The following is a 23,606-nucleotide window of genomic DNA, read 5'->3' on the forward strand; positions in this document are numbered from 1 at the left end:
TCAATTCTAGGAGCCTCTGCACAATTACAGGGTGTGATGTATGAAATCAGACCATCCAAGCTGTACTTAATCCGTTTTAACCTTTTAATAGAGATGTTGAAAGCAAACCAATGGTCTGTACCTCTCTGGCTGCTCTTTCTCCTGCCTGTACGGCCCCCTCCATGTATCCACTCCATTGGGTAGCTGTCTCTGTGCCAGCAAAGTAGAGTCTGTCAATGGGCTGGCGAATGATCCTTCAAAACAAATGGAGAATGTCAGATGACAAGTAACGGGAAGGTGATGATCCTTCTCAAAGCAATTTATGGGCTATGATGGAGCACTCAACTTCAGTTCTCCAGAATTCCTGCAGACCTGGGCTGGGGAGCATGGTGCAATAAGCTGTCCCTGCAGGACCATCTACTTGCTTCTGTACACAAAACTCAAGATATGAGAGAAAGAAAATCTAAGGCAGAAATCAGTGCACTCAGTTTCTGTGCAAAATAATGTGAGCCTTATTTTAGTGCTGGGGTAAGGGATAATCCTAACAGCCTCCAGAAATGCAGTGTAGCTGATAGATTTATGTCTTCTGCATGGCAGCTTTGTTGTTATCCTGCCATTACAATGGGATACGAATGATGTTTCTGAAGTGACGAGTCACTTTGGAGGCTGGACTTGCCTGGCTGCAAGTCCTGCCAAAAGGGGACGGACGGCAGCTGAAGGCCTCAGCATTCAGGGAGTTGCATTCACCCCGTAGGGTCATATAAGCCACCCCTGCAGACGTGCAAAGCTGCACAAGCATCCTGGTCAACCCAGCCACGGGTAATGAGCTCCCTTTCCCTTAGAGAGATGTGCTTGCTCTAAGGGCTCCCATCTAACCCCCGATTAGGTTTTCCCTGTCTGTAAGTAACCCAGCAGGGAAAGGTTTCCTGGCTCTAGCAGGTCCCTTTGTGACTGTGCTTTGCTTCCTTGGAAATCACAAGTGTCACTCTGCTCTTAGGAAAGTCAGTAGCAAGATCCTTGTTAGCTGGGGAGTAGGGGAGCAGAAAGAGGGTTGGCATTCCCCCGATACACTACAAATGCCGTAAGTTTGTTGCATAAGGTATATCATTGCATATGAGCTAAGAAACGCAAATTAGAAAGCAAAGCATTCTCTGGTTTACCTTCCATAAGAATGCATTATGCCTGGTGGGAAGTAGGCTGTGTAACAACCCCCTGAATATTGCTCCAAGCTCCAGTTCTTTTCTTCGTAATGCACAGGCTGTAAGTATTAGCAAACATTAGAGAGTGAAACAGTGGAAGAGAAATTGGAAATAAAACCCAAATTTCCTTTGAAGAGGGAAAAAACAGGCTAAGGATACCTGTCAAAGGAGTGCCATGTCATCTGGCTAATGCTATCCATCCACACAAAACAAAGCTTTGCACTTTTACAGAAGCACTAGTCTCCCATGTGGAAATGACAGGGCAAATTAAACCATGCACTGCCTTCTCTTTTCTTGTAAAGAGTGAGACTGGCAGCTCTTTTCTTCCTGTACTAGATGCTGCTGCCCTCCCCTTGGGAGTACAGATTGTATGGCACAACATGCAATTTTAGGTACACATTTTAGGTACCAGGAATTTTTGCGTCATCCTCCAGAACAAAGGAGCAACATTACTGTACAACAGAGGTGAAAACAGGCATTCATTTCTTACATGTAAAGCCTCTTCCATCCCCATTGCCTTGGCATATGCCTCACAGATCTTCTTCTTCCTATATGAAAAGAAAATCAGAGTCAGAAATAAAAAGATGGAAAAAACCTCTCAGCTATTGCTCTTATTAAAAAAAAAATCACATTTATTGCAACACATTGGAAAGAAAGTTGGGTTTGGCTTTAAGTCAGATTTCAAGTTCTTATCTTAACATACATATTTCAAATGCTGATGCCTAAATGTGACATCCAAAATGGACCCGGGGAATAGGAAATGAAGGTTGATTCTGGCAACAAGCTCTAAAAAAATAAATCTTTGTACAGTTATTTTAGGATGCAGAGCCAATTCATTCTCATGTTCACTGGTCTAAGACCAGAAGAGAAGCAATATAAATCAATGAAATCCCTACAGATTTACTATAGCTGAGAACAAAATATGAACTGGAGAATACTATGCACATTTCTAAGCAGAACTCCTCTTTCACTTGCACGTCTACCAAAAATCACATTTAGAAAGTACAGTTTGTTCATTTCACAGACTAATGGAGAAGCAATACTGTTGTAAACATGGAGGTTTAAAAATTTTATCATCCAGTCTGAATGTGAAGGACACCCAAAACTATGCATGTCAGCACTCCCCATATCCCTGGGGTGAAGCATCATTCAGTGGGGATGCAGTCTGGGAATGTCTTTGGAAAAATCTTAGTTCATATAGAGACACAGAGCTGATCAGTCATAACATGGAAGAGTGGGCAGGACTTGGAAACTCAGAAATATCCGTAACTTGATGGATTTTAGCATTAGCGTCTTGGCCTGTCTACACTAAAAGCTCAATTTTTGCCCCAATTTCCATTACTGGTAGCTGGACTGAGCATGTGTAGACATGCATATACACACACATATTCACACACATATTCCTGTGGGGAAGCATCCCAGAAAACTGACTTATTTCTGAAATGTTCATAGTTTCTGAACTCTTACCTTTCCTCCTTACTGAGATGGGCCAGTTTAACAGCCTTTCTGGTAAGGATGAAACTGAAAAGAAAAATAAGGCATGTAAATATCATGCAGTGTCAGCATGTCAGCTGATTCGCAAGTTCTTGCTTGAAATTACTCTAAAAAAAGACAGGGAAAGCACTTTACTGGTACATAATGGGCTTCACATTTTTTCATCATACCTCATCACAATAATTACAGGTCGCACAGGTAAAAAGGCCTGTGCGGGGTACCCTGGGGAGTTAATTGAAAGGAAGAGCATGCATTCCCAGGGGCAGGCATAGAGGACTGCCTGGCAGCTACCAGATGAGAAAGTTGCAGATTTCAAGTGTGTTTTCAAAGCTGCCAGCACTGGCCTCATTTTGCTCTGTGGGAATAAACGCTCCATCCTCACCGACTCAGGACAGCAAAGTTATACCCAAAGTGGGCAGAGACATGACAACGTCCAGCAAACTAGCTTGCACCTCCTACCCTTTTATACCTAGGTCTTATCCAAAAGGGCTGAGACCCTGAGTTTTCTCGAGCTTTTGAAGTCTCGCAGACAGCTGGCCATACCACTGCCTGTGCCATCTGCTGTTAATAAGTGATGGGAGCTTGCTGCTCTGACAAGCACTGCACAGTGTCGTGGACCAGTCCTGTAAGAACTGGGATTAATACTTATTCAGCTCCAAGGAAACAAATTTGGTGATTAGTTCATCTGACCTTACTGGAGATATCCAGGGGATGAAGTATGTTCTTGCACTCTTTTAGAAAGTTGCATAAATCCACAAGGAGAAAGCAGGAAACTGTTTGCCATAGTGGGTTTAGAGGAGGCTTATGGCTCTCAGGTCATGGAAGTTTTTAAGCCTTGAACATGCCCATAAACATTTACAGTTCAGTAGAAGTGGCAAACTTCCCTTGACAGATATTTAAGGAGTAGTTGCCTGAAATTTATATTGGACTTTTTTTGGCAATCTCACCTCAGATTGCAGTGGAAACATTTGTTTGTTGTAAAGATTGTTGTTCATGTTGGTTTAACCTATTTTAAAAGCCAGTCAATGCTGTTACATATTTTCCCGTCTGTTTGTCCAAACCACAACTTTTTTACTTGGCAGTTTCTTCAGAATGTCGATTTCTTCATTGCACAGCTGCTGCTCTGCTCAACCACCAGCTGATGTTTGTTGTCCTGCCTCAGCTCAGTGGGGAGAGGAGGCAAATGAGGATTTCTTGGACAACTGTGTTTTCATTTTGGCCCCGGCACTAAATACAAGGCCCAGCATAAGCCAAATACAGGCTTACAAAGCTTGGTGAGAAAGAGATTTATTTCTAAATCTACTCCACAGTAAAAAAAAAAAAAAAACAAACATATATATATACACTGAATGTTTAAAATGAACTACAGCTGAATTCAGCAACTCCTTCCCAGCCATCTCCTTTGTATTAGGCTATTTGTAGCAGAAGCTTCACCTAAAAGCTTATACGGACTAGAGAGCACAAGAGGCTTGTCAGAAGTGTTCTCCTCCATCTGTGAAGACTGTGGGAGGGGACACCACTGACGTAACCTGGCCATTTCCCCTCTTATTCTTCCTCTCACTCCTTCATACAAAAAGAAATACACATCTGTAAGTATGGGCTAGAAGCTCCTAACCCCATAATTGCAGGGAAAGATCCATCAGGTTTCGTGTCATCTATGGTTATTCCAACTGGAGACTCTTCATCCTCAATAACGAAGGAACCGCAATAACCTAAGTGGGGAAAAGAAAACAAAATGATTGTCAGAGGAACTTGTTGAAGATCATTGTTTCGGATAGTAATGAGCTAGGAAAATTATCCATAAAAGGAATTGTACACTAATTCCTTCATCACCAATAATACCTACATGTCTGAAGTGTTTTTGTAATGGTCTCCCTCTTCCCTTTGACTCTGGGAAATTTTGTACACAGACTTATAAAATTCATATTTAAATTCCATTATTACTTAGCAAGGAATTTCTGTGGACTGCTGCAACTCTCTTTGGCTTTCTACATTGGGTGCAATAACCATTAAAAATAAATGGATCTAGCAAGAACTATGACGGTTCATTGCATGAGTAACTTCAGACAAAACCACAACAGCAGCAACAAAACCCAGTGTAATTACATCTGGTCACTGCAGGCTCTAATTTGCACCCTGTGTTGATTTTGCCGACGATAAGGAATGGTGTCCCATAACAGTAATGCAGCAGAACCATGGGCCGTTGAATCTAGTATCACATCAATACACATTTCAGATGAATACACAAAAAATTCCATATAGACACAACGCATAAACCTGCCTACATTTCTTTCTAATCCCAAATGCTGGTTTATGCCCTGAAACATGCAAAATTATATTGTTTTGATTAAGAAATAGTCTCACCCAGTGCAATTCTCAATATTGTTACACAGGAAGAGGAAACTAATCTGTTCGTACAAATAGTTCTGGAAACAGTATCAGTTAAAGCTGAGAAACACATGATGTTGCAGCACATGGGAAAAATATCTTGAGTCCAACAAAAAGTTAACCTACTTTTTCCAGTCCTCTGAGATATCAGGTCTGTAGAACAGAGGATTAAAACCAGAGAAAGGTCTTGCTTACACCTTAAGCCCTCCTTGTCATCTGCTGTAAATTCTCTTTGGCTGCCCTAACTCTGTCCCTGGCAGGGAGAAGCAGGGACCTGCTGCTGGAGGGTCACTGCTTCTGTGCACTGCAGGTTCCAGCAACGCTTCCCAGGGAAACCTTGCTTGTTCTCTCAGTTGCTCCTCCTCAGCTAGCAACAGTGAGATTCAGGATCCTGTTGGGGTCTGGACTCATCTTTGGGACAAGGTGCGCACTCAAGCTTGGAGGAAGAGCTCTCTTTTCTAAGGAGCTTTACCTTTCACCTTTCTGTGTGTTCGGTTTTGGGGTTTTGGACATTTAACCCCCCCTTGGATATACGCCCTGGTAGACAGCAGACCTTCAAAATTCGCATAGCATGGGGGTCCCAAGTCCTTCAATTTCCCCACATACCCTTCCTCTGCCAGAAGGCTTCCTTGTAGTACACCATGCATTTTATGACACACCCCATAGGCAAACGCTGAATTAACTGGTTTCTCTTTGATGGCAGTTCTGGTATGTAATGAATCTTTGTTGTCAGGATTGGAGGGATAGCACTGATCACATACTTGCCCTGAAATGTAAAACACAGTCAATACAAACAAGGTGCTGCTTCCCACTGAGTTTGCCCCACAGGACACGTTTGAAAGACACTCTTATTAGTCACTAACAGTTTTCCCACACCTGACTTTGCTACTTGGCTTTCCCACACAGATATTTCCAAGTGACCAAAATAATTCTGCCATTTCAGAAAAAGAAGCTGGGAAAAACATGTTGTTTTGTGGTTAGATGATTCTTGACAGTTTTCTGGACACTACAGGACCACAGTTGAAACTTGGCTGGAGACAGGTGGGGAAATGGGACAAGACAGATCTCAGCACATAGGTAAAACTGCCGTTAATCATCCCCAGGAAAATATGATCCACATCTGTCTAAATTATAAGCAGTTTAAAAAAAAACCCAACAACTTTCGTGCATGTTCACAGGATACTACTTCAGGACAAGCAACATCATTGATGATGATTTCAGCTTTCCTGAACGTGCTCCATCCCTCTCACAGGTCCTGTATCTGACCAGAGCGATGAAGGATGCTCTGCTTCAGGGCTCAGGGTGACACTACATCACAACAGACACTGCTGCTCTCAGGCGCTCTCACGCCTGAGTGGGGCTGCTGAGGGCAGGAAGCCCATCTCCTCCGACTTGGCTGCCGCTCAGTCAGCATGGAGGGAGAGGCCAGCGGATTAACTCCAGGGTTTAAAAATCCCTGGGGGAAGGAGACAGTTAGTTTCTCCTCCAGGACATCCTTGGACCACCTTCTCTGCCAAACAGCCCCTTCCCTTTTTGCTAGCTTTCTCTAAAATATTTTCCAAGCACTGCCACTGGTGAGACAGGGGTCTTGCAGACCGTGACACTCCCACACAAACCCCTGTGGCATGCTGGGCTCTGCGTGTAAAAGGGAGCTGCTGCCCTGTGGGTGCCACTGCAGGTAATCATGTACTGACGGAGCGTTTCACAGCACCACTGTACAGAGGCAAAATCTTACTACAGACATTTGAAATGTCTTTTTCTTGTTCTGCAAACCACAAACTTACATATGAACAGGAATGTTACTTTTCCTTTCTTTGAAATGGACTCAATGCAGAACTAAAATGTAAAAATATATAATTACAGAAAAAGTTAAGGCAGAAAAGGCAGAGTAACGACAGAAACTAACTAGCAGAACACCAAGAAGAGACCCAGTTGTAAATAAACTGTGAGTTTCACAGAGTGTCAGCATAGTCCGAGAAATAGACTCACACAAATGGGTACTTCCTGATTATATCTGGCTAAGAGCTGCAGCAGATGTATTCCCCCACTAAATGCATACACTACTCTTATTCTGATCAAATTACCTCATATATCTCATGGTTTAGAGTCTCCACAATGACATTATCACCTGTCTGATCAATACGGACCACAGGTCTCTCCAGTTTAACTCTGCCTTTGAGGCATTCCATTATTTTCTCTGATATCTGACCAGAACCTCCTTTAAACTTCCTCTCCTAAAAAACAAACAGAAAAGAAACACAAACAAAAAATCACCAGCATTAATCACAATGACATTGAATATGACTTCTGCTCATAATCGAGAAACTCCAGGCCAAATCTGCAAGTCCTAAGGGTGCATAAAGAGGTTCAGGCTTTCAGAAGAGCCAAGGCAGAAACCTGAGCCTCAGTGGGGATTGCTGCCTACACCACTTTTGCAATGGCTTCCTCAATTAGCTGGCTTAAAGACTCTTGAAGCCTAAAGAACAAACACATATAATGCAGGTGTTCTAGCTAGTATAAACTTATCACTTCATTAAAAAAGAGGTTTTGAGTATTTTACCCATCACTGTGCTACCAAAACCCTCATGTGTGACAACGACAACAGCCTGCATCTGTACAGCAAAAGCCTGCACCAGCCCAGAAGCCAGACAGATCTTTAACTGGGTCTGGCCTCAAGTGCGGCAGGCAATGAGCTTTATCTGTCCCTGGGAAGACACAAAAACATTGTTGTCTGGAAAAAGCACAATCTAGGACACATATTTCCTTGCGATGTCTGTGCAGAGGCCCGGGGGAAGCACTAACCTTCTTTCATCTACCAGCCACTAGCGTTATATCAAGCGGCTCAATTTTACATATAAGATGCTGGTACTGGCAGGGAGGAAAGAAGCCACAAAGTCTGTGCTGAAAGACTGAAATGGCTGCCTGAATTTATAAAATTCATTGTGGCTGCTAAGTCAGAAACCTTGAGTGTTTTCATTCAATTGATTTTGATTGGGGTGAGGAGAGAGGGGAGGATGGTAAAAACCAAGACAGCTTGCCCCATCTAGGCACAAAGAAAAGGAAGCACTCTTCCCAGGCTAGCTTTCCCCTCTCCACATGTCTTGTTCAGCTATGAGTATCTTGGGATTCATTTTAGTATGAATTCTTGCTGCAATGTCTAGCAGTTGCTTACGTGGGACAGCAAATGTGGCAGAGAGGCCCCTGAGGAGGAAGGCTCTTGGGTCTGGCTCCTCCCTCAGGTCAGCATTAGCTCGACTTACATCCTTCCTGACACATGGCTGTCTATTCTTATCCCAATGGACAAATGTTGATGGAGACTTTGTATCTCTCCAGATAACTTTTCTTAATGTCTCCCTATTTCGGCACACTTGGAAGGGTGTTGTACTGTCTCCGCTTTTGCTGTTGGTAGCTTAAATCTGAAATGCTGTGCGTGCTTTTTGAGGCTATGTTAACTGAGGTAGGAGGCTAGGAAAGGGTACCAACATACCACATACAAATTACTTTGACAGCCCCCTCTCCCCTTTTCTGGAACTTCATCCGGAACAATCACATGAAAATCATGATGTTCTGCAGGCAACCAGCCACTTGCCATGACCAAGGCAAGAAACAGTCTGAAGTATCTCATAAAACATGCTGCCATGTGAGCTGTCCCAGGAAGAAAGGGCCTTTTGCTATCTACTTCCAACTCTTGTCATTAGAGGCTTCAATGCCAAAAAACTGTATTTCACTCTGAAGTACACTTGCTTTGAACCCTTGAAAACACTCAAATGTGCTAAGTAACCCATAGAAAACGAATTGGCAAAAAAGCAACAAAACAGACACAAAAGAACTGTGCTGAAGTGAATGTAGGGGGAAAAAATGATTAAATTGTCCCAATTTATCCCAAAGCCTAACTAATAAAATTCCTCATTGTACAGAGTTAGTCGAGAGGGCTGTTCCACCCCATGAGAACATAATTGTCTCTGGTGCCATATGAACTTGGTGCCACATGAACCTCTTTTCATTAACTGCAGGGCTTTGATGGGTACAACACTCCACTTGCTCTTTATGGTTTCAAGAGAGGAGGAAGAATATGAGACATTTTGTACCTGGCCCCCATTGGTGATAGAGAAAATCCTGGCTGTGCCCCCACACTGCCTCACGTACCACAGGAACCAGAGAGCAGAGACTTCATGAGGCTCAGACGTGACGTTGACATTCACAAAGAAGGTGGCAAATTCTTTAACAGCTCTGCAGAAGACACAGGAGCAGAAACTGGCAGTGAGTAAATGTGACTTCCTGACTGCTAACAGGATTTTCTTTGTTATTCTTGATAAGGACTGCTTTCCCAAAGTCAGAAAAGGCAAGATTATTTATATCTATCTCATTTTTCAGTCTGTAGTGAAAATGTTTCAATGGGTTTATATCAGCACCACCCTCTCAAAGCATTTAGCCATTCAGTTTGAAATCCCACTGGTTTCACCTTAGTTATTTCTTTAAATAGGTTCCCAGCTGCTATTGCTTTCATCAGGACAAATATTTTTCTCAACAGGAGAATGCATTTAGCAACCAGTTGGTGAAACTCTTTTGCATTTCTCCTCCACGGGGAGCTCATCAGGCACATCACTTCCAAAGTCCGACGAGTCCTGAGGGACTAAACTAACCATGCAGCCAGGACATTCCCCATCTCCCATGTGATGCTGCTGCACAGACCTTTCGTGAAACCAAGAATCAGACATGGTAAATAACCCAGCGAAACCAAATTGGCAATCATGGCTATAAATGTAAGGAGAGGGTCAGCTGTCTACCACAGTAAGTCCTCTGAACATAGAGTTACACCAGCAGGAAATGAGTACCTGACTATTCATATTTCTTTCATTTGTGGCTACAAATTGCTAAGAGAATTGAGATAATTTTGCAAAGAAGGTGAAAGGTCTTTGACTTGGATGAAGTTTCATAAAACAACATGGTTTTATAATCATCTGCTAAAGAAAGGAACTTTGCAAGTTATCCGGGCTAAAATACCTAACTTATAAACTTTTATAACCTCATTTCCGTGGGTATGAAGTCCAGTCACCTCTACTTCATTAGCCAGGATATGAAAACATCCTGCACGCAGGAACCCTTTGCTACAATCCTGAAAGCACCAAGACACTAAACAGTTGTAGCAGGTTCAGGCCTGAGAAATGTGAAGAGTCTCCAGGATCAGTAGATGCTGATCTGTGACACATGGCAAACAAATCTTCTCTTACAATCTTGACCCAAGTCATATAGAAAATGCTGCAGAAGAGCTTTTCTGTTTAGGGCACTATGGTTTTTAACTATACGTAGAAAAATCTGGCTTGGCTTGAAGATCTAAAATGGCTTTTTACTGAGTTTTTGAACATGTTTCAGCTGAGCACATCCATTAAAACTGGAACACCACAAAACCATTGGCAGTTGAAGCAGTCTTGCAGAGAAGCATGTTACAGAAGCAATCACTATAAACACAGCTCTGCTTATACTCCACCGGCTCCTTGACTAAGAAGAACAGTAAAAACTAGAAGAGGAAGAGCCAGTGCACTTGCAACAGAAAGGCTGTTGCAAAGTGATAGAGTTTGCAGGCAAATGGCTCATAAAACTAATCATAAAGAAGACTACAATGCCACAGAGAGCAAGAGAAAGTCCAAATGGCTGTACCTTGTATCACAGGGAGCTGGAGCAAGATTTAAGCCAGCCAAATAATTACAAAAGGAAAGTTCTGGTCAGGAAGCTGCAGGCACAGTGCTAAAACATAATCAGAGTGAAAGGGCAAACAGAGCACTGCCGTAGAAATAAAAGATGCTGAATGCAAGGGAGGAGAGTGTTGTAGAATAGCACAGGGGCCGGCACAGCAAGCAGGGATACAAGTGCTCGTATGAGCATAACTCTCTTTGCCTGATAAAGAGAATTAATTGAAAAAGGAAAGGAAGAAAAGTGTGTTTCCAGTTGTCGTCACCCATATTGAACACTGTGCCTTTTTTTATTCGTACAGTGTGGTCCCTCATAGACATATAAAACACACTGGCCATTTTCTAGGCAGTATATCATCTTGGGCCCTCTTCCCACCAACAAGGATTAATGCTCTGTTGGACCTGCTACTCACAAACAAGGAAGATCTGTTGAATGCTGCAAAGGTGATAGGCAGCCTTGGCTGCAGTGGCCATGAGACTGTGGCGTTTAAGATCCTGAGAGCAGTAAGACAGCAGAACTGCAAGCCTGGATTTTGGAAAAGCAGATTTTATCCTCCTCAAGGACTGCTTAGCAGCTTCTCATGGGAAACTACCCTGTAGGGCAAAGAGGCCCAGGAGAGTTGGCTGGCATTCAAGGACAGCTTCCCAGAAGCAGAAGGAGGGTGCACTGCAATGGGCTGAGCTGAGCAAGCGCAGCAACAGGCTTGCTGGAATGAACACAGAGTTCCCAACCGGGCTCAGGCACAAACCAGCCAGGGAGGTTAAAGGCAACAAGAAAGGTTGCCTCGGCTCCAAGGGTTTCGGAGGCCCAGCAGGCACTATGGCTGAAACAAGGAGCAGCATCTGAACTTCTCCAGTTTCCAGAGCCAACAGCTGCTCCCTCCCCCTCCTTGGGTCTTGTGCTGCCCAATCCATGGAGCGACCACTGGAAAGCAGATGCTCTCTGGCACAGCGTGCTGCTCTCTGATGTGCCAGCGGCACCTGCCTGCTCCGTGGTACATTCAATGCAGCTCACGCTGTAAAAGCAGACACATACGATAATGGCGCAGGAGAGGACATAGCCGAGAGTCAGAGGACATCACTCCTAAGCTCCTAGCTTGCCATGGGGCTGGGGAAGCCCCCTGACTTCCTTCTGCCTCCATTTCTGTGCCTGCAAGTGACCTTTATTCATGCCTACAAAGTGGAGTTTTATTTACATGTTGCTTTTCCTGAAGACGAAGACACATGCTGTCCAACTGAGTCAAGTGAAAGCATGGCGGGAAGACCCCACGCTGTCACTCATTCCTGTGTGCACTGGCCTGCTGAGGCAAACCCCAGGTTTCTCCAGCACCTTTAATCCCGTCTGCCAGCCAACCCAAGCTCTGCGTACCACCTTATCCTCCGCAGGCCCTCACCCACCGCCTGACAACAGCCCATCACAAAGACCAGCCTCATCTCAAACACCTCCTGCTCTCTCACCGCCTGTACCCCAGCTGTACTCAGCTGTTATCCCAGAATTTTCCAGGGAGTCAATATCATTCTGCAGCTGGATTTCAAACTGAATAAAGAGTTATGTACTTTGTCCAGCAAATCTTATTTATCAGCTCTTTCATGGTCATTTTGTCCCATTCTTCAGCATGTGGAGCGTCCCATGGTGCTTCAAGAGGAATCTGGAGACAGAAGCAAAATATTCAAGAAATTATTCAGCACTATATCATTGCCTGGTCATAGCTAGTTAGTAGCACAGAGTTGACTGATATGTTGGCCAGGAGCTGCTTTTGTCCCCTGCACATGGCTGTAAATTTGGAATAAATTCACTAAATAGAATAGTTTCCATTCACACCTTTGGGCATGAATTGTACCATGACCACCAAATCCGGCTTTTTCTGACCAGTGAACTATATCCATATGTTGGGACTCATCTGGCTGTTAGTCATCCAGAAATGAGGTGTTTATTCTAATTTAGTTGTCTTGGTGTCCTCTAACAGCTAAGGCAAAAATTCTTTCTCTAGTCAGAGATTCAGTCAGTTAGAAGATGGATATCCGAAGGTCCCTATGTCTCTCTGTTAACTACAGAGGGAGCAAAAATGCCTAGATACAATTAAATTATTTTTAGACAGTTAAATTCTTAATAATAATCCATTGCATATAAGTACTGTGACATGTGAGAACACTATCATATATATGAATCTTTAAAAAAAAGTATTATTTGACAAAAACATGTGTAGTATCATGCACAAATTTGATTCTGCAAAACCACATAAATGCAATGAACTTTGCAGGAATACAGTTAATTATGCTTGAAGGTTGTTATAAGGTAGGGCCCCTGGTTTGTAGCCAGATTATAAGGCAACTGATAAATATTTGAAAGACAGCATGACACTCCAGGGACTACTTTTTGCACACAGGAAGATCTGCAGTTGTACTGCTTGAATTTTGAAAGCATTTACTGTTTACAAATTTTAGAAATAAAATTACTATGAAGCCAACCTGGAGCCCAGCTTAGGCAGCTACAAAGAAAGAATCATCCTTACTCAAAAAGGCTGTCACAGGGGAAGAAGAAAAACCCTTCTCATCTCCCAGCTCATGGAATGATTTTCCCTGGCATGAGAAAGTACAGTACATACATACACTGAAGTTCAACTTCATTTTTTTTCAGATATCTTAATCACCTCCAGATCTTTTTGTATCTTCTCATAGAATCACAGAATCATAGAATGGTTTGGGTTAGAAAGGACCTTTAAAGGTCATCTAGTCCAACCTCCTCTCAGTGAGGAAGCCCTGTAATTCCTGACAGGTCCTGGGCAACCTGGATCTCTTTCCTGATGGATGTTTCTTTCTTTCTTTCTTTCTTTTTTTTTTTAATATTAAAGTAGTAATAAAAAAGCCTGTCAGAAACAAAACAAAACCAGATTTACTCATGGTGACATGAGCATTGTAGGAAACAGATGCAATTTACACAGCCTACCTCTGTTCCCATCTTGTCCATGGTCCTCCAAAAGTTATTGTAATCCAGATAGACTAAGGGATTCCATGTTGAAGGGGAAATACCCGTAAAATAGCGTGACTTTCCCTAAAATACACATAAGAATATAAGCAACTGAAACACAACAGAGCATATTTTCATTACACGAGAACACAAAATTCTCAGTTATCAAAGGTTGACCCTTTGCCCCAAAAGACCTATTCTTTTTCCTTTTTTTTTTTTCTGCATATAAGCAATGGAATGCATGAAGCTAAGTATGAGGGGAAAAACAGTTGGACAGACATTAAAAAGGACAATAACACTTTCTTTTTATTATTTGGAGGGGATGGCAAAGGGTATATTTGTTCTGAGCAGGTTGTCAAATTCTGGGCTAAGGACACTCAAGCAATGGCCAGGGAGGTAATATTCCTTGTTCCTAAGCATTCTTCATTATTACATATGAATGAATCTAATGTTTGCCTGCCTGCTGAAATGTGCATCCTAAAATTTGCATGGGTCTAAAACTGTATGCATTTTAAACTTTTAAACTATCTAAGCACCTTTATGGTACATCTCACCTATAAAAAGCAAACATACCTCTTTATTATGCCAAGTACTTTGAGAGAAACCTAGCCTAAAGAAAAAAAAAATGCCAAAAAAGAAAGTTTTTGGCTGTAGGAAGAAAAAATTTGTACACTTGCAAAAATGGTATCAATACTTACAATGTGCATGACACATAACTGCAACAGGAATAAGGACTATTTCAGATAATCCTGTGATAAAACGATAAGCGAAACAATCTAACAGCAGCTGGTTCTTTGTGATAACTTTAATCTGAAAGAGGGCTGGATAAGCAGGCAACATTTTCTCTTATTAAATTGCTTTGAACCTTTCCCCATGTAAATAAACAGCAAATTTCTCATCAGATCTCTTCATTGCTCTTCCAGGTGTGTTAAAAGTTTGCATGTGGTCACATGGCAGGATGCAGGGAACATGTTGGACCATGACAGGTACGAGCTGTGTGCAATACATTTTTCAGTGCAATGTATACTACATCAGCCCATCGCACCTGGCAGGTGGGAGTCCCAGACCAAGCGAGAGGCTGCAGAGCTGCAGAGGCATGAGACGGTGACCCAGGGACCAGGGGACACAAAGCAGAAGCCAAATGTCCCTTCCCCACACTCAGTGTGAGAGAATTTATTGGTCTTCCTCACTGATAATTGTGTGTACCTGTGTAAATACATACAGATTTCTGATATTCTTCAGAACATTTCTCTGCGAAGACTATAACAAAAATAAAAGGTGCAAGATGAAACTCAGAGACCGTAGTGAGCTTTCAGATTTGGAAAAAGCAGCACAAAAGCCAAACTCCCACATTTTTGGTCAACTTTTGTCATCCCCAGGGCAGGTACAATGAAGGAGACAAGAATACATAGGTAGGGGACAGAAGTCTTGCTATGACTAACACTAATTGGTCCCTCTCTCCCCAGAGGACAGCTGCAGTGGTGGCCCTGCTCCTCCCCATCTTCAATGAGCGCAACAGCAAAAATGCTCTCCTGTTCAGTCCAGACAGAGCAATCTCTGCTCTGGGCCAAGCAAACAACAAGGGTGTGATCTCAGCACTTAGTTCAGCTTGAGATCCAAGTGCTTAAAGGTTGGTTTGGTTTTTTTTAACTTCCATCAAATGTTGAGGGTTTTTTTCAAGTCACCAGGATGACTCTGGAGGTGGTTGGTTACCTCTAGATTTCTGAGTATGTAATCTTAATCTTGTGTACCACATACTTCTTTTATCCCCATTTCATTCTGTTTTAGAGAGTTACACTGGAGGAAGGTGGGTGGGGGATGCTTCTCCAGCCTTCTCCAGGTGCATGTGTGTATGCAAAACACAGTTCTGCCATGGCAAGAGCAGAGAAAATGCTCCTATGAACTACCAGCAAGGGAATGCTCTGTACGACACTTTACTTCCTTTTCCTTGAGCATGATTTCTCACTGCGAGTTTGGGGCACTGTCTCTTCAGCGACAGAAAGGAGGACCAAAAAAAACATGCAAAGTGATATACTGCATGCTACAGCTTTTACTGTCATAAACCGATGCTATATCAAACAAGGAAATCCTGATACAAAGCAGTAATAAATTGCTAATAATTTTCTTCTTATTGCACAACATTTTGTTTTTCAAAAAGATCATCAAATACTGCTCTTTCAAAGTTCATTTATTGCTAGACTTTTTATTTCGGTCAGGGACACAGGTGCCATCAGTGTGACTTCCTTGACGCACTTTAACACCAATAATCCTGCCCTTAAGCAGAGACAAGGTGCAAAGATGTCAGACCACCCAACAACAGCTGGAGATAACTTATTACTGAAGTTCTGTCATGTCAATATTGCAAGGGGACAAAGGGAACAGATAAGCCCACCATTCAGTAGTAGCAGGGAAAGCTTCCCAAAGTTTTTCCACTGTTCAGTAAGACCTCTTTTCACGCAGTTTTTTGATCAGGGACTGTGCTTGTACCAAGTGGTGTGATTTGCAAATACCTATAGTTGGCTTACTTAAAAAAAACCAAAAAACAAAAACACCACCACCACTTATTTAAAAAGAAAGTAAAAAAAGTAACTTCTTCCAAGGCTCCTGTCCTCATTTTGTTTTCAGCCAAACCTATTCCTTATATTGCTGGAAACAACAGCCCAAGAAAAGTCTCTCACAGTAACTCTATGCTGAGGTTTGCACCAAAACAGCTTTACCAGCTCCCAGTATTAACTCTACCATATTCAACAGCTACAGGTTCAGGAACTCCCAAACTATCCTGTCTGCTGCAGATGGGGCAACTGTTGACAGAACTTGCCCACTGCCTGGCTACCTAATATTTTCCTCCAAATTTTCCACCTCTGTACTAGCTTTAGACCACCATAACCACAAACTGCTGAGGACTGATAACAAAATCTTACTCAGCCACTGGTATGACATGTATCACATTAGTATTGTTTACTGTGAGGGTGGTGAGGCTCTGGAACAGGTTGCCCAGAGAAGCTGTGGATGCCCCATCCCTGGAAGTGTTCAAGGCCAGGTTGGATGGGGCTTTGGGCAACCTGGTCTAGTGGAGGGTGTCCCTGCCCATGGCAGGGGGTTGGAACTAGATGATCTTTGAGGTCCCTTCCAACCCAAACCATTCTATGATTCTATGATATGCTATTTGAAAAAAGAACTATCCTTTCATTGCTGATCTGAAAATATTATTATCCCCACATCTATGGTCAATGACATAGCCCAGGAAGATCAATGGGAAAATATATTTTATCTCCTGAGAACTATGAAATGCCAACTGATAATTAACAGTCTAAAGTTGCATTACTTGTTACTCTCTTCTGCATGCAAAAACCTGCATAATTTCAGTAAGACTGGAGACCAAGGGTAGGAAAAGATGGAAAAATACAACAGTGCTAACAGACCTGGAAGAGGATGAGACTGAATTCAGAGAGCCTGAAATAGTTCACAGAAACACTAACTCCTTGTGTGTGGTGTGGCTGGACCTATAAAGGGCGGGAGCTGATCAGAGGAAAGCCCAATTCTAACAAATTCCAGGAGAGAAATTCCCACTGCCCATCAGAGATTGTGAGCCAAACAGCCTTAGCCACATCAGTTTTTCAACACGCTCTCTCTTGCACAAATATCTCCACAGCAGGCAATAAATCTATCCCAAATGACCTGGGGCTGGTAAGTTATTCATTTGGTTTTAATATTGTCTCCCTACTAGGCAGAGGAGCTCTGGCTGCATGTTTCACAGAGGAGCTCACTGCAAGCAGGCGAGGTCTTGCAGTATTCCACTTTTAAACAAGTTTATAGTATTCTGAGTGTATTATTTTGAGAACTACTGTTTTCTTAACTGAAAGGCAAATAACCTACTGGCTTTGTTCCCATGCTAACACAAGGCTGCTTGACTGACCCACAGAGTTTATCTAACTTTTTTTTCATTTCCTGGTGTGTCGAATGGCTTCCTGCAGACCTCAGATTTGAGTTGGGCTGCCTGCCTGGATTAGTTACCTCATACCATTCCAAAGGAAACTATATCCCCAAGCACCATAGTTCAGCAGTTAGAAAGAAGGCAGCAGAGAGAGATGTGCTCTGCAAGGTCTGCTTTTTCCTTGCACAAGGGCTACGCTGTGGCTTGTAGCTGTAACTACAGGAATTAAGCCCCAGCTGTGACACCACCCCAACTTTCAGTCTGTGCAAGAGGAGCAGACAATTTTGCCAGTCTCGAGAGAGGCAAGTCTGGCTCCTGCCCGCTGTGCTGAGGACGAGCTGCACATCAGGAAGTGCAGGAGGAGCGTCCCTTGTGCCCCAGGGCAGGTGCTGCTGGGTCACGCACCCCACGCACAGGTACAGCAGCAGCTCCCTATGGTGTAAGCCCTCAGGCGGGCATCCTTCCCCGCTCGGTATCTGCAGCAGGTCTAGCCTTGCGAGCATTGCAGTGCCTTGGACTCTGTGATTCCAAACTGCAGATTTACGGCAATCTGCACAGACTTAATCACAGACTTACCTGCTGCACCCTAATCTCTTAATCTTAAAGCTAGATAAAGGAAAGGAAAGACTAGATGGCCAATGTGAAGCATTGCATACAAATGCTCATCTTTTGCCATTACCTTGCTCCGAAAATCATAATCAAACAAATAAGCAAAACCAGTCCTTCCTTACTTACTAATGTTCCGTATACCGGAGCTGGGTGCTGCAGCCAGATATTAGAGGACCACAGTTATATGAGAAGGTTAATACCACACCAAGGCCCTAAAGCCTTTACTTTCTAGGGTCTTCTACAAAAGAGAAGTTGAAAACAGAGCACAGCATGACCTTCAAGGACCTCTGTAAGAATAAAAAGCTATCTGTGCCTTCTGGGAAGGGAGAACTCCAGCACATCTACGTTTTCTCAGTCCTAAAGCATTCTTGATGAACTACGGGACCATAGCCGCCGAGCAGTTTGGCTGGAAAGAAAGTCTGGGGCTTATAACAAAATCCACAGTTTGAAGTTACCGATTTGCAATGACAGGATACAAACAAATTCCTGATTGATATCAAAGCAGCCCACATTACCATGCTAACTGCTGGGAAAGAATGAACAACAACAACAACAACAAAGACAAACAATATTTACATATTTGGATTTTTCAAATAATCTGTAACTACAAAGGAAACCTGCCCACACGAAGCAACCTGGTTTTTACTTGCAGTACATGGAATTTTTCCACACACATATGGGAAAAATTCCTTTCAGAGCAAAGAAGCTTATGAAATCCCTCGGGGGATTTCCACTTTCCCTGGGCTGCTTCCGCTGCTAGGATAAACCATTTCCCCACTTTCCCCTAACTCAATCCAAGCAGTATCCTGGAAATCTTCAGAAAGAGCCAAACTGAACTGAGTAGTACAGTAAACAAAATACCAAAAATCTCTTAATCTTAGGATGCTGGAGATTATATACAGTTGAATGACTGTCACAAAAAAAAATCTAAAGCCATGTTTAGTCATTCCTCAAAACACTCTCCCTCTCGCCTCTGACAAAACCGCACAGCATTGCAGACTTTGGAGAAATGCCCTTGGGAACAGACCTTCCTGTCTGACCTCAGCCACATGCTCCCTCCTCGACAGCCCTCAGCTGACAGAAACAGCAGATGAGACACAAGGAAAAAAGTTTTAGTCATACTTTTCAAACCTGAAAGGCAGCAGCTGGCCCACAGCTGACAGTATATTAGCCCAAGAAGCTGAACGTATCCAACTTTCAGATTAATATTTAATGTCTGGGGCAATGATCCTTTAATATCAAATTATCTCTTTGCTAACACATTTTCTATCACCTAGGAAATACCACAGGTGCTTGGGTTGCTGAAGCATCTTTAATGAATATGAGGGGTGCACCTAGAGCCAGGAGAGCACAAATCCCTACCTGGACAACTCACCATTACAGTGTATAGCAGGCAGATAAAACATACAAGCCCTAAGGTCCCTGAGCACTCACCAACCCAGCCAACAGCCAGGACTGCAGTTTGGTTTCAACAGGCTTCTTGTAGAAGTGGGATGTAAGAGAGGGTTCAACAACAGATCCCTAAAATAAAGGGCACGGTGGCTACATGAGGTCTCCAGGAAAGAGTAAGGAGAAAAAACAGTGGAATGCCTTAGGGAAAGAAAACAAAAGGCCTACAATTCATGGGAAGAGGATGTGGGAGGAATGAGACCTGCTGGAGGCAAAGTATCATAATTATTTATCCAGTGCTTAAGTCTGTCCATGCTAGGAGAGCTTAAAACCCCTTCGCTGTCACCGTGTTCCAACAGCTATGCCTCCCCTGGGGACCCTGGTTAGCTTGGCAGGACCACAATGCCAAATCTAGAATTGATCCACAGCCTGTGATCCAGCTGAATAGCTCGTAATGCTGTCTCTTGCGTAGGAACATGCTTCCACTTCAAAGAAAACTTACGAAATTACATGGTCATTAGTGAGGACATGCACAATGTAATGTGGGACAAAAAAACCCTGCAGCTTCAGTGTCAAAATGGATTAAGGGCTCAAATTCATATAACCCATTAGAGCCTTTTATTTACCATACAGAAGATAAGTGCCTTTTAAGATGCTAAGAGATCCATGTCTGAGCTTAAATTAAATAGAGTGGGACAAACATTCAGCTGGTACAAATCAGCCCAGCCTACTTGCTGTAGAATTACACGAATTTTATGCCAGGTGGTGCAATTAATTTATTTTTTTTTAGTATTATGGAGCATCCATGCAAATATTTAAGATGTGACTATTTTATGGGCATGGCATGAATCTGCCCAATAAGGAGAGACTACAGAACCAGATGATAAAACTTTGCATCATGAACACGTTGCTCTAATTCTCAGAAGAAAAAGTGGGAAGATAATAAAAATGAAACCAGTTAAGGATCCATCACATAGCCTTGCCTCTATCAAGTATGTCAACTGTGACTCATAAAGGCTTCGAACGTTGTTCTACCAGAGTCTGGGAAGTATCAAAACTAAAGGATATTAAAAAAATTACAAAGTGATGGTCTTTGGAAACTAAAGTAGTTTGTGAGTTTTGGAAATAGACGCTTGTACCACACACCTATGGATCTTAGGCCTCTCTTCATCCCTCTCCCAACCACTCTCCCTCTGCACTGGTTTTGGCAGTAGGTCCTGACTAGGATCTGTGCAAAAATTCAGTGCGCTAAAGATCTAAGACACGGGCTGCTCTGAAGACAGGTTTAATTCCAGTTCACCAGTTCACTTTAGCCACACCACTACCTGCTCAAGCGTGGCCATCTGGACTCCCGCTGCCCCACATCTCAGACATGAAGCTTATCGTGAGCCTTGGCAGGTACCTGTTTCTCACCATTAGCTAGAGAGGGACTCTCGATGAGTCTCAAATTAGATGCCCAGCTGCCAGACATCCGTTTGTAAGTAAGACGAATCCCACGCTTTGGGACTGGGAAGGATCTCATGTGAATCTAGTTGCGTAAGTGGGGCAAATACGTTACACTACTCCCAGACTAGTCCCATAACACTGTTGTCTAGTATCGTTATTCAATAGTATCCAACAGTTATTTTTTTAGTTATTTAAATTTGGCTTTTATTTCAGAAAAAGTATTCTCTAAATTTCAGGCAAAAATTCTTTAGAGGATGTGTTCAAAGATAATCAGGTGTCAAATGCATCCCAAATTTTTTAACTGCTGTCAGTCCCATTTTCTGAACGCTTTTCAAAAGAAAACAAGAACCATTGATCCCACTCCCAGTAAGTTAAAACAGCTTAACAACACTTCAAATGGGTGCTTACTGGATGACTAAAAGTGAGCTTTAAATGAAACCTCCTTAATGACTCTCAGTAATTTCCAAAGCTCAATGATACCTTTAGGTATCTCAACATGAAAGATGCAATACTTACCCCCTTATAATGGACCATATGGCCCTCGACATTGACTTTATAGGTCTCAACACCCAGCTCTTTTGCCAGTCGGAGAATCCGGTTTTGGGTAGGTCCCACATACGCTCCACCAACATCTACATAGTTAACTTGATTGTTCTGTCAAAAGAAAGAATACAAGAATCAGAAGCTGTGCAGGAAATTCCTCAATACAAACACCTAGAAACAGAATTACTCCATACTGACTAGCACTACAACCATATGCACAGGAGAAAATGTGTACTGACTTAAAAGTAGGCAGTATTGAGCTCTGTAATGACAGACACACAGACATCACAGTGTCTTCACTTCATCATGCACATGTGTGCAATTGGGTTTAACTCTTGTTTAAATTTCATTATAGTTTTCAGTATTGGCTTTTTAGTCTCACAAAAGACATGAGAATATGAAGAAATATCCAATCAAATCAATACTTTGGTTAAGTCTAACCCCACTTTTTCAGAATTCATGTTACTTTTCTTGTCATTGCAAAACATTTTTCAAGTTGAAACCATCTCCGGCACCAAGGCTTGTTTTCTCTCTGTAGATATCTGCTTAGATTTAATGCTGTAGACGCTGAGCACTGCACTGCAGTACTCAAGGAAAGTAATCTCCTTTCCAGCATGGCACACCTTGGCTCTAGCCCAGTGTGCTCTGGCTAGCAGCCCCCAGCCATGCCTGCCACCGAAGGTGCCCCACGCACCCCTCAGACCAGCATCGCACTCACTTGGGAAGCAGGAAGAAAGAAAAAAGTTTTAGGGATGCATGCTACTGCAAACAGGCTGATTTCCCAATATAGTAACTCTTTTTAACACTGTTTATAGTGAGCATTTTAAGCTAGGCATTCTCAGTGTCACAGAAGGATGGTGTTTACACTTCATGTTTCACGTACAATGATTTCTGCTGAAACACCACTGTTTATCTCTGGTTCCCCAGCAGAGGCATCTGACATAATTTAAACCTCTTTTACTTCCAGGATGGGAAGCAGAGGCAGTGTCTGTATTACATTACCCTGTGCCACAGATGACTTGTCATTTCTTTCATTTTCTTTTTAATGGCAATCAAGATGCGGTCCATTTTTAGAAGCAGGAGTGTTATTTCAGATAATTTTAAGCTGTGTTAAAATATATGTCCAAGTAATGATGTCTGGCCTTGTTCAGGCTGCTTCTTGTAGGGCTCTTAGTTATCATGCCTGTTACAGTATGCAAAGTGAGGTAGGAATGAGAGGAGAAATGCTTTGACACACACAGTCTCAGATGATAATTTCCCTCCATAATGTTAAAGGCAGAGCAGATCCTGCCGTGGATAAAGGGTATGGACTATGTGGGTGGAATTCAGTTACCTTAATACAGATGTTTAACACCATTTTTAGACACCCCAAGGTATCCAAGACTTCTGTGTAAGGCTAACACATTTGACTTATGACCCACAGAAGACCTGCAGCTGGAGGCCAGGCAAAGTGTCCTAGGGCAGCTAAAATGGCACTACACATTTCTGGTTAGGCACCCAAATCCCACTTGATGTCTCTCAGAGTTGCTTCCAGACCAATTTTAAAGCACCTCCTGTCAAGAGAAGCCCACTGGCATATATTGCAATGCAACCTGTGCAAACAGAGTTCTATTACTTGACAAAAGTGATGTCAACTTGAGACACCTGTCTTCTTTGGGAACTCTACTCCCCCTCTTCCCCCTGGTGAATAATGTCAAACCAAACAGAATCACAGGGTGGCTGAGGTCAGAAGGGACCTCTGGAGGTCATCTGGTCCAACCCCTCCTGCTCTAGTAAGGTCACCTAGAGCTGGTTGACCAGGACCGCATCCAGACAGCTTTTGAACATCACCACAGAGGGAGAAGCCACAGCCTCCCTGGACAACCTGTGCCAGTGCTAGATCACCCTCACAGTAAAAAAGTGTTTCCTACTGTTCAGATGGGTCAAACCTCCCGTGTTTCAGTTTATGCCCATTGCTTCTTGTCTTG

The 23,606-nt window shown here is 42.9% G+C and overlaps 2 protein-coding genes across 2 annotated transcripts in view; one reads left to right on the forward strand and one right to left on the reverse strand.

Moving 5' to 3' along the window:
• The window catches only part of LOC104635932 (amine oxidase [flavin-containing] B), a 72,958-nt gene extending 69,043 nt beyond the window's left edge, over positions 1-3,915 (forward strand). The window contains exon 16 of the mRNA XM_075773772.1: positions 3,788-3,915. The gene's annotated coding sequence lies outside the window, so the exon portion shown is untranslated. The remainder of the gene's footprint in view (positions 1-3,787) is intronic.
• LOC104635933 (amine oxidase [flavin-containing] A) overlaps positions 1-23,606 on the reverse strand; it is a 41,505-nt gene that overhangs the window by 3,251 nt on the left and 14,648 nt on the right. The window contains exons 3-13 of the mRNA XM_075773738.1: positions 21,613-21,750; positions 13,698-13,802; positions 12,308-12,399; positions 9,149-9,290; positions 7,145-7,294; positions 5,667-5,826; positions 4,288-4,384; positions 2,646-2,699; positions 1,669-1,726; positions 1,140-1,237; positions 122-233 (exon numbers count right to left, since the gene is read on the reverse strand). Coding sequence (XP_075629853.1) covers positions 122-233; positions 1,140-1,237; positions 1,669-1,726; positions 2,646-2,699; positions 4,288-4,384; positions 5,667-5,826; positions 7,145-7,294; positions 9,149-9,290; positions 12,308-12,399; positions 13,698-13,802; positions 21,613-21,750 — 1,206 coding nt within the window. The remainder of the gene's footprint in view (positions 1-121; positions 234-1,139; positions 1,238-1,668; positions 1,727-2,645; positions 2,700-4,287; positions 4,385-5,666; positions 5,827-7,144; positions 7,295-9,148; positions 9,291-12,307; positions 12,400-13,697; positions 13,803-21,612; positions 21,751-23,606) is intronic.

The sequence above is a fragment of the Balearica regulorum genome, chromosome 1 (genome assembly GCF_011004875.1).
Source record: "Balearica regulorum gibbericeps isolate bBalReg1 chromosome 1, bBalReg1.pri, whole genome shotgun sequence".
NCBI lineage: Eukaryota > Metazoa > Chordata > Aves > Gruiformes > Gruidae > Balearica > Balearica regulorum.